The 10322-nt window shown below is 48.1% G+C and overlaps 2 protein-coding genes across 2 annotated transcripts; both read left to right on the forward strand.

Annotated features, from left to right (window-relative positions):
* The first annotated feature begins 2545 nt into the window (after positions 1–2545).
* On the forward strand, positions 2546–4376 carry LOC124132284 (transcription factor HES-1-A-like). Its single transcript, XM_046496136.1, has 3 exons — positions 2546–2704; positions 2982–3077; positions 3345–4376. The coding sequence occupies exons 1-3, from the start codon at positions 2654–2656 to the stop codon at positions 4095–4097; spliced, it is 900 nt and encodes a 299-aa protein (XP_046352092.1). The 5' UTR covers positions 2546–2653; the 3' UTR covers positions 4098–4376.
* Positions 4377–6131: 1755 nt separating this feature from the next.
* Positions 6132–10108, forward strand: LOC124132302 (extensin-like). Its single transcript, XM_048394861.1, has 3 exons — positions 6132–6241; positions 7095–7232; positions 7849–10108. Exons 1-3 carry the CDS (start codon positions 6132–6134, stop codon positions 10106–10108), a joined length of 2508 nt encoding a protein of 835 aa, XP_048250818.1.
* Positions 10109–10322: the final 214 nt, after the last annotated feature.

Raw genomic sequence — 10322 nt, forward strand, 5'->3', positions numbered from 1 at the left:
TTACCTGCGTCGTTTAATTGTTCAATGTATTCCGCTGTACACGGTATAGTTGTAGTTTGTTTTGTTTGTATGTTTGTGTGTTTGTTGTTTATCGCCGCACTCAGCAAAAGTCCAGCTATATGACGGCGGTCTGTAATCGAGTCTGATCAGACAATTCAGTGATTGACATCATGAGCATCGCACCACGGAATTGCGATACGATGACATGCATCAACCATGTCAGCCAGCTTGGACCAGATACCATGCCGCAGTTTAACATGGATGCCCCACTCAGACACAGTACGCTGACTCCGAGCCGACCCGTCCTTGTTTTATCCCTTTAATGTTGAGCGCCAGGCAGGGCAACAACAAGTTATGAAATGATGACATACTGAGACATACAATTGGTGTAAATCGATGCATTGATCAATAATCTCTTCTACTCCTTGTTAAACTACGTAATGCAAGTCCATTGTATTATTCTGACTTCGACAGTGGGATACAAGGTATCGTTAGTCAGTAGGACACTCACTCACCTATTTTTGACATGTTACGACTTGTCCCCAAATATGATTTGTCCGACGAAATTAACATAGTCAATTCACACTTTATGAAAAAGATGGTAGTCAAGCCTGCAAAGGAAAGCATAAACCTTCAAGAAAAAATGTTCTTTAACAATGCTCTTTTGGTAAGATTATCTCGAACTTCACGTGCAGTGTCAGCGTGTCGTCGGCAAACGTTACGTCCCGCTGAAAATCAACATAACGCCAACCCGCGAAACGACAAGTGGATTTATATTTAACGAAGAAGTCAGAAATCTGTGGTGTATCGGTGCCTCCAGAGACAGGGGATGTCTTTGACCATAAAAGTTGACCTTTTGTGTGTTAATTGCAGGGAAAGTAATCCGGTGGAGGACAAAAGCCGGATTCACTCAGTGGATTATCAACGAGGAGTCATAAAACGTAACGCTTGAACGGAGGAGTCATTCTTTTGTTTAATTGTGGGGATAACAAGCAGCGTTGTAAATATTAGATGTGTGATGTGATAGCAGGTCACGACTCCAGACCGAATGTCTGGGCTTATTTAAAACGGTTGCATATACAACAGCAAAGAAAAGTTCTTCTAACGGTAGTCTCATTCGTTGACAGGCACGGCCAGTGATGGTGTTGGAGTATATTGTATATTTGACACAAATGGTGGAATGAGTTTGTAATGAACACCGAACTAAGTTGAACAAATATTGTGTTCGATCCTATTCTCTTGTAGGTTTTGCATTTGTTTAATGATCAATCAGTTCCTCATTTTTAAGCAGAATGCAGGGAGATTGAGATCTTTTTTTTCAGTAGGTATTGTTTTGATAATAACATACACATACCGTGTATTTATTTCCCTTATAGTTTAAGGACTCTCTCTCTCTCTTTTGTTCAACTTCATGAATGTTTTTCACACGGGCACAGATGAAAGGGACATCCTATGCGGATACAAAAAAAAGCGATTAAGTGTTTAACAGAAATGGAATCTGTCCGCGAATCACATATAAAGTGATGAGGAAGTACGCCAACAGCTGAGCCGGCCTATATGTTCATGTTATAGAGGTAGGCGTTATATCTACACATAATTATATTGAAATCATTGTATTTATACTACTCGTAGGTATTAATTAATGAAGCACGTGTCTCACCACGTTCAGGTTTGTTTGTGGCAGTAGAACACGTTTGCTATTGATTTATCACCCTGCCATGCGTGGCGATATCTCACGTGATATAGCTGATCTCATCCCTTACCTTCACTTGTGTGAACAGCAACATAAATATTTTAAGTCAAAAGCCATAACTATGGTTATCGACAAAAAGAATTAATCAATATAAAAATCGACCTACATCCGTGCAATTGTGTTCGTAATAGACAAGCTGAGTGTTTGCCGCCCCCCCCCCCCCCCCCCTCCCGAAACATTCCATAATGCATAACGTTGTCAATACTGTTTTCATGTGCCGCTCCCTCCCACACCTCGCCCCCTCCCTTGCAACGCTCTATCCGCGAACCCGGGAGCCACCTTGGACCCAACAGGTTGCTTAGCCGTAATCTCCCGTTCTCGTGCCATGCTGCTTTTCATCGCTGTAGAGACATTTTCCCACGGCCAAACACAAAGCGATCTCGCATTCCGATGAACGACGGTGTATGCGAGCCGTATCGCAGTCGCGGGCCAGCACACAAACGCATTGTGTTCAAGTATGCCTTATCGCAACCAGTGTTTACATAACAATTCGACCATTAAGGGAGAGAGACGAGGGGCGTGGTTTTCCCACACTGCTTCCAAACCACAACATAATCCGCCTGGCACGTGCGACTGTTTAGTTGACGTCCGGTGTGTCGCTTGATTGACGGCTGTAATGAACATCCACGAGAACATCTGGCTCTTAGCCAATCAGCGCACGACGGTCACAAGCCTTGCGGCTCGTCTCGTGCGGTCGTTCGCGAGCTTGCTGCTGATTGGCTGGAGCTCACCCGGTTCAGAGCGTGGGAAAGGGCTGAATCGTGTCTTCACATCAACTGCGGGCATGTGTCATGGGGTATAAATACGGAAATTCCTCCACAGGTTGTTATTTCTCGGCGACATTCCGTCATAGCACACTTACTTCGATTTTGTTCCCGAATCATTACCCCATATCACACGATGGCTGATACTGTCGTATCTTCTCAGAGGAAGGACCCTTCTATCAGAAAGGTGAGTTGTCAATATTCGTTCTTCTTTTCTTTCATCCATGTAAACACCTGTTGAATGTGAGTTCACTTTTAAAACGATGAGGTTTTCCACAGACTTATAAATTTGAACAGGATTAATGATTGACAACATGAAGAAAGAAATCTATCGATTCCAAACTGTTTTTCTTCATTGTTTTCAAACTTCATTGATTCTTGGCGAGCCAGTTTCATCTTGTTTGTTCTGCGTGTCATTTGTTTATGTTTCCACTTTAACTTACAATGTGTCATTTGTATTACAGAGCAACAAACCATTGATGGAAAAGAAACGAAGAGCTAGAATCAATAATTGTCTGGGGCAGCTGAAGACACTGACACTACAAGCACTTAAAAAAGATGTAAGTATCAATGATGATGATATCTATCTCTCCACACACACACACACACACACACACACACACACACACACACACACACATGTATATATATTATATATATATATATATATATATATATGTGTGTGTGTAGGTGTGTGTATGATACATATTAACTATTTAAACTGCATATTGTTCTTAAACTGTAAACATGAAATCGTTTATTATTTTGAACTAAATTTTTTAAAATATATCAGTACATGTACTTATTGTCTCTTTTCACATTTTCAGAGCTCGCAATTTTCCAAGTTGGAGAAAGCTGACATTTTGGAATTGACTGTTAAACATCTGCGAAACTTACAACGTCAACAGATTTCGGGTTCCATGGCAACAGATACCTCAGTGATGGGCAAATACAGAGCTGGCTTCAATGAATGCGCAAACGAAGTGATGCGTTATTTGAGTTCCAGTCACGACATCAACGGTGATGTACGAAGTCAGCTGATCAACCACCTCGCCAACTGTCTCCAAGCAGTCAACAGTGTCCAGACACCAGACGCGATACACCAAAGATGTCTCCAGCCAATCAGTGTCCAGATCCCATCTTCCGGGCAGGCATCCCACAACACACCTCCGTCCATGTCGGCAGCAGCAGCATCTCACCCACAGACACCTGTTGCATCCACACAGATCATCCCGTCTCCAACATCCACCCCATCCTCCAGCCCCGTCCAGCAACTGTCTGGGGCCTTTCATATTATGCCAGGGAACATGTGCAACGGAAGCGCTGTGGCTGTGTATCTAGGCAACCAGAACTCGCACTCTGTGCCTGTGTACTCTCTCCACGTTCCACAGACAGACAGCGGTGTGACCACATTTGTGCCTTCTCCGACTGGGTCCTCCCAATCACTCAACTCACCAACACAACTTTTCTACAGTGAACGAAAACACAGTGACTCTCGTTTCACCCCTTACTCAACAAGCCCTGTGTGTTCCCCCTCGCCATCGAAACTGAAGGAGGAGTGTGTGTGGCGACCATGGTAGATTGCCTACTGTGGTCAGGTTATCACAAAGTGCCTACAAACTCTTGGATTTACACCATTGACTATTCAGTGCCATGACATCTCATTCCAATCTTCTGGACTTTCCACTTTTGTTGAAGCATGACTGTGCTGGTCCCTGCGAGTTTGACTGCAGGCGACGCCATGGCCCTCTCCCGACGGCCACGTTATTTCATGCTATTGTTCAGTGAACATTAATAGCTTGGTGCATATGACAGTATTTTTTACATTTACTGTTTTGTTATTAAAAATGAAAACTAAATTATGTGGTCTTGTTGTCATGTTAAATGCGTGATCCATCGCTTTGTCACGTCTGTGGGTATCACAACATACATGCAGGGTCCATTGCTATGTCACGTCTATGGATGTCACTACATACATGCAGGGTCCATCTCTATGTCACGTCTGTGGGTATCACAACATACATGCAGGGTCCATTGCTATGTCACGTCTATGGATGTCACTACATACATGCAGGGTCCATCGCTATGTCACGTCTATGGATGTCACTACATACATGCAGGGTCCATCGCTATGTCACGTCTATGGATGTCACTACATACATGCAGGGTCCTCTCATACTGCCACACCCTTGGTCCATCATTGCATTGGTAACGCCAATAAGAGGCGTGTCCTTGGTTAACGCTACAAGCATGACAAGGTCGGTAATAAATGCGACATTACGTCACGACATCTAGAAACGTGTGTGCATACCCTAACCGTGACCAGGGGAGGGGAGGGGCAGTTGTTGTGACGTGCATATCGGCAGGGAGTGCGATCGGGTTGCCAACATTGTATTCAAATCCGGATGTTCTATCGAATTGATAACCATTAACTGCACTAGAGCGACTGTCGACATGTTAGCGACTCGTTCCGCTGCTGCTCAGACGGTCGAAACGGTGTTTGGGGTTCGCCCAGTGCGCGCTGTTCAATATTATACGGCGCTTCGGACAAATATTTCGTTGAGTGCACAATACATTATAAACACTTGACCTAGCAAATATGAAACCGATGTAGGTGACAAGGAAAGGCTCAAGAAATACATAATTAAGTTTTTTGGTATGTTTTTGAAATGTCTGTCTTGCTCATTTCAAAACTAGTTCACGAAATAACAATAATCTCATCACCACGGGACACAAAACTACACGACAAACCGCCTCGCTTATGTACAGGCCACCTTCACAGAGTTGGAAAATATCGGCGTAACACAACAGTCTATAAAATCAGATTTGTATCTCGCCGACCATATACATATAAACAGTAATGCAGTCTTTCCGAATTCTGGTACCCTTGACAAAAAAACACACCCAATGCACACAGTCTGACCTGTGCAACAGACAGATTGCCAGTAGACTGCAGGTGCCAATATCCCACCATACTGGTGTGTAGGTCCCCCAGAGGGTAGAGGGGCGGTCCCGTTATTGCAGTTGATCCGCTGCCGTTCTATAGCACACCCTTGTTTGTCGCTCTCACCTCTTGCTCCAAGGCTGTACTGAATGACAAAGTCCATGGGTGTATAGTAATTCAATCCTTATAATAAGCAACTCTAGAAAAACGGACAGTGAGGACGCAAGTCTCTTATCAGCAAAACTTGTTCTTATTATTTATATAATTTAGAAATTATGATTTGAAAAGTAACTATTGCATTTAGAGCCTTGTGCAAGTATATAGCGTAACCTACTGTTACGTACAACGCATGTAGCATCACGGCCAGTGCCTTCGTGAATGGACTCTGGCGCATTATAAATAGACTTATTATTATTAATTATTATTATCGTTATTAATAATAGCATGGTCAGCAATGATCACGGGGTATATTGGCAGCTGATAGTTGATGTTCTCCGCAAGTCCTTCATCCTTATGTAGACTCCGCCTCCGGTGTGACCCACAGAGTGGCTGCCCCTGCCCCGCAATCCACCCTCTGCGTATGGTTAATGGCACAATTCAAATTTACGAGGCGTTCATGTAAGTGTAAATGTTACACTAGTTGATCGATTACTCAAGGTGTTTCATCAAAATGAAGCAAGTGCGCCACACATCCGATATTGCCGATTCCAACAAGACAGCTCCGAATGACGGCCAGATAAAATGGGAACTGTTCAGTCACACGTTACGTGAACTGTCAAAGTGATTATAGAAGCTCTTCGATTAATTTAGCATCGGTCGAATTGCCTCACAGAGTTTATTCGCGTATCACGCGTTACAGTGTTACAGATTAATTATAAACAAATTCAATACATAAGTAACTATGTAACGCCAAACCATAGGGCTTATGAGACACGATGAAAACATGTGATACATTAATACATATTGATACATATACGTAGTACACCAAGATTGCTGACTAACAGTCGACGGCACGCAAGGCCCCCCTGGAAACACAGCCCTGCTTGCTGCGACCACATGCTGAACAATGTGACTCCATACCACACAGACATGTTGGCAACTGGTCCTGACGAGCACGCTAAAATCGACAAACACACGTTCCCATCAAAGCCACTGGGTTCCGATGTGGTTTCAAAATGTACCAGGCAAATCGGGATAAGGCTGCCACAGTCATCGTCCCCCAGCCTGAGGGTTGTCGCGTGTGGCCCGACCATGTGATATGCTGCAAGGGAACTGTACACGGAAATTGTCATCAAGTGCAATTTACAACTCATGGTATATAGAGTGTACAATTTTACCGAACACATGTAATTAATGTCAATTTATTATCGAGATGAGTTATAATAACATGAGTGACATGTGATGGGCGGGAGTGAAAATACATGGAGTTAGGAAGCTGTAAGCCATCACGTGACTTACTTTCATTATATTTAATTAACGAGCCCTTCATATTGCCTCTATTCAAGGTTCGCTTCTCTGTGCGCAACAGGCGACGGTCGTCACATGTAAGGCAAGCAACAGGGCGCTGACGATCCTCAACTCAGGAATGTTCCCCTCGCTTTCCCACGACCTGTGTTTGTGCTGTGATTCACAGGACCGTCACCTCTGACCCCAACTCGTGTCGAAAACGTGGCCGCGGCGTCAGACCCTTGATGGTCATTGAAATTCGGCAGCTGGGTGAAATACGAGCTGGGTTGGAGTGTGGGAGCGAGGGGAATCTCTCCTCGCTCCTGTGACGGAATTTAAAGGGATTTAGCTGCCTGTCGCACGGTAATAATTTAAGACCGTGAAACTGTCCACGTCCTGGTCCCGAAACATCATCTGATCTGTGCCTTCGTAAGGGGAAGTTGTGGGTGGGGTATCGACACTCGGTGATTCTCGGTGACGGTCGTTAGGAATACCTAATAACTGGGAGGGTAACCTTCCGTCGGGCAACAGTCAAGAGAGAGAGAGGTCGGGGGAGGTAACCTACAGTCGGGAGAGAGGTGGTGATGGGAAGAGTAACACTTCTACCCCGACCTATAATCCCCTCTCAACCGAGTGTCAGGCAACCCTCCCGTACACTCCTCCCCCCCCCCCCCCCCCCCCCCCCCCCCCCACCTACTGCCAGGCAACCCTCCCGTACACTCCTCTCCACCTTCTGTCAGGCAACCCTCCCGTACACTCATCTCCCCCTACTGTCAGGCAACCCTCCCGTACACTCATCTCCACCTTGTCAGGCAACCCTCCCGTACACTCATCTCCCCCTATTGTCAGGCAACCCTCACGTACACTCCCCCCCCCCCCCCCCCCCCCCCCCCCCTACTGTCAGGCAACCCTCCCGTACACTCATCTCCCCCTATTGCCAGGCAACCCTCCCGTACGCTCATCTCCCCCTACTGTCAGGCAACCCTCCCGTACACTCATCTCCCCCTACTGTCAGGCAACCCTCCCGTACTCTCCTCTCCCCCTATTGTCAGGCAACCCTCCTGTACACTCCTCTCCACCTTCTGTCAGGCAACCCTCACGTACACTCATCTCCCCCTACTGCCAGGCAACCCTCCCGTACACTCCTCTCCACCTTCTGTCAGGCAACCCTACCGTACACTCCTCTCAACCTTCTGTCAGGCAACCCTCACGTACACTCATCTCCCCCTACTGCCAGGCAACCCTCCCGTACACTCATCTCCCCCTACTGCCAGGCAACCCTCCCGTACACTCCTCCCCCCCCCCCCCCCCCACCTACTGCCAGGCAACCCTCCCGTACACTCCTCTCCACCTTCTGTCAGGCAACCCTCCCGTACACTCATCTCCCCCTACTGTCAGGCAACCCTCCCGTACTCTCCTCTCCCCCTATTGTCAGGCAACCCTCCTGTACACTCATCTCCCCCTACTGTCAGGCAACCTTCCCGTACACTCATCTCCCCCTACTGCCAGGCAACCCTCCCGTACACTCCTCTCCACCTTCTGTCAGGCAACCCTCCCGTACACTCCTCTCCACCTTCTGTCAGGCAACCCTCACGTACACTCATCTCCCCCTACTGCCAGGCAACCCTCCCGTACACTCCTCTCCACCTTCTGTCAGGCAACCCTACCGTACACTCCTCTCAACCTTCTGTCAGGCAACCCTCACGTACACTCATCTCCCCCTACTGCCAGGCAACCCTCCCGTACACTCCTCTCCACCTTCTGTCAGGCAACCCTCCCGTACACTCCTCTCAACCTTCTGTCAGGCAACCCTCACGTACACTCATCTCCCCCTACTGCCAGGCAACCCTCCCGTACACTCCTCTCCACCTTCTGTCAGGCAACCCTCCCGTACACTCCTCTCCACCTTCTGTCAGGCAACCCTCCCGTACACTCCTCTCAACCTTCTGTCAGGCAACCCTCACGTACACTCCTCTCCCCCTACTGTCAGGCAACCCTCCTGTACACTCCTCTCCCCCAACTGCCAGGCAACCCTCCCGTACACTCCTCTCCACCTTCTGTCAGGCAACCCTCCCGTACACTCCTCTCAACCTTCTGTCAGGCAACCCTCACGTACACTCCTCTCCCCCTACTGTCAGGCAACCCTCCTGTACACTCCTCTCCCCCAACTGCCAGGCAACCCTCCCGTACACTCCTCTCCACCTTCTGTCAGGCAACCCTCCTGTACACTCCTCTCAACCTTCTGTCAGGCAACCCTCACGTACACTCCTCTCCCCCTACTGTCAGGCAACCCTCCTGTACACTCCTCTCCCCCAACTGCCAGGCAACCCTCCCGTACACTCCTCTCCCCCTACTGTCAGGCAACCCTCCCGTTCACTCCTCTCCCCCGACTGTCAGGCAACCCTCCTGTACACTCCTCTTAACCTTCTGTCAGGCAACCCTCCCGTACACTCCTTTCCCCCTACTGCCAGGCAACCCCCCCCTTTACTTTTCTCCACCGACTGTCAGGCAACCCTTCCTTGTGTACCTCTCCACCGACTGTCAGGCAACCCTTCCATGTGTACCTCTCCACCGACTGTCAGGCAACCCTTCCATGTGTACCTCGCCACCGACTGTCAGGCAACCCTTCCATGTGTACCTCTCCACCGACTGTCAGGCAACCCTTCCATGTGTACCTCTCCACCGACTGTCAGGCAACCCTTCCATGTGTACCTCTCCACCGACTGTCAGGCAACCCTTCCATGTGTACCTCTCCACCGACTGTCAGGCAACCCTTCCATGTGTACCTCTCCACCGACTGTCAGGCAACACTCCCATATAAACCTCTCCACCGACTGTCAGGCAACCCTTCCATGTGTACCTCTCCACCGACTGTCAGGCAACCCTTCCATGTGTACCTCTCCACCGACTGTCAGGCAACACTCCCATATAAACCTCTCCACCGACTGTCAGGCAACCCTTCCATGTGTACCTCTCCACCGACTGTCAGGCAACCCTTCCATGTGTACCTCTCCACCGACTGTCAGGCAACACTCCCATATAAACCTCTCTACCGACTGTGAACTTTCTCCCGACTGCCCAGTCACTCTGTCCACTTTTCTGCCCGCTGGGCTATACTCCACATCTGACACACCTGGTTCAATCTACTGCGTCTTGAAGTCCCGCCTTCATTTCGATTCATCACCCTCAACGACTCCTTAACCTGACGACTCCTCACCATAGCCACACGTCATTTCCCCAACTAATCCTCAACGGCTCCTAACCCTCAAGTCCACCTAATCCTCAACGGCTCCTATCCCTCAAGTCCACCTAATCATCAACGGCTCCTATCCCTCAACCCCACCTAATCATCAACGGCTCCCCATCCCTCAACCCCACCTAATCCTCAACGGCTCCTATAAAACAAACCCCACCT

Source organism: Haliotis rufescens, unplaced genomic scaffold (assembly GCF_023055435.1).
Source record: "Haliotis rufescens isolate VD_foot unplaced genomic scaffold, xgHalRufe1.0.p SCAF_13, whole genome shotgun sequence".
NCBI classification, from domain to species: domain Eukaryota; kingdom Metazoa; phylum Mollusca; class Gastropoda; order Lepetellida; family Haliotidae; genus Haliotis; species Haliotis rufescens.

Excerpts from the sequence above, each read along its gene's own strand:
- LOC124132284 (XM_046496136.1), top strand. The coding sequence starts at position 2,654 with ATGGCTGATACTGTCGTATCTTCTCAGAGGAAGGACCCTTCTATCAGA. Across the intron at positions 2,705-2,981 it reads AGGACCCTTCTATCAGAAAG|AGCAACAAACCATTGATGGA; the intron begins GTGAGTTGTCAA and ends TTTGTATTACAG. Across the intron at positions 3,078-3,344 it reads TACAAGCACTTAAAAAAGAT|AGCTCGCAATTTTCCAAGTT; the intron begins GTAAGTATCAAT and ends TCACATTTTCAG.
- LOC124132302 (XM_048394861.1), top strand. The coding sequence starts at position 6,132 with ATGAAGCAAGTGCGCCACACATCCGATATTGCCGATTCCAACAAGACA. Across the intron at positions 6,242-7,094 it reads ACGTTACGTGAACTGTCAAA|GACCGTCACCTCTGACCCCA; the intron begins GTGATTATAGAA and ends TGTGATTCACAG. Across the intron at positions 7,233-7,848 it reads GGGAATCTCTCCTCGCTCCT|GCAACCCTCCCGTACGCTCA; the intron begins GTGACGGAATTT and ends CCCTATTGCCAG.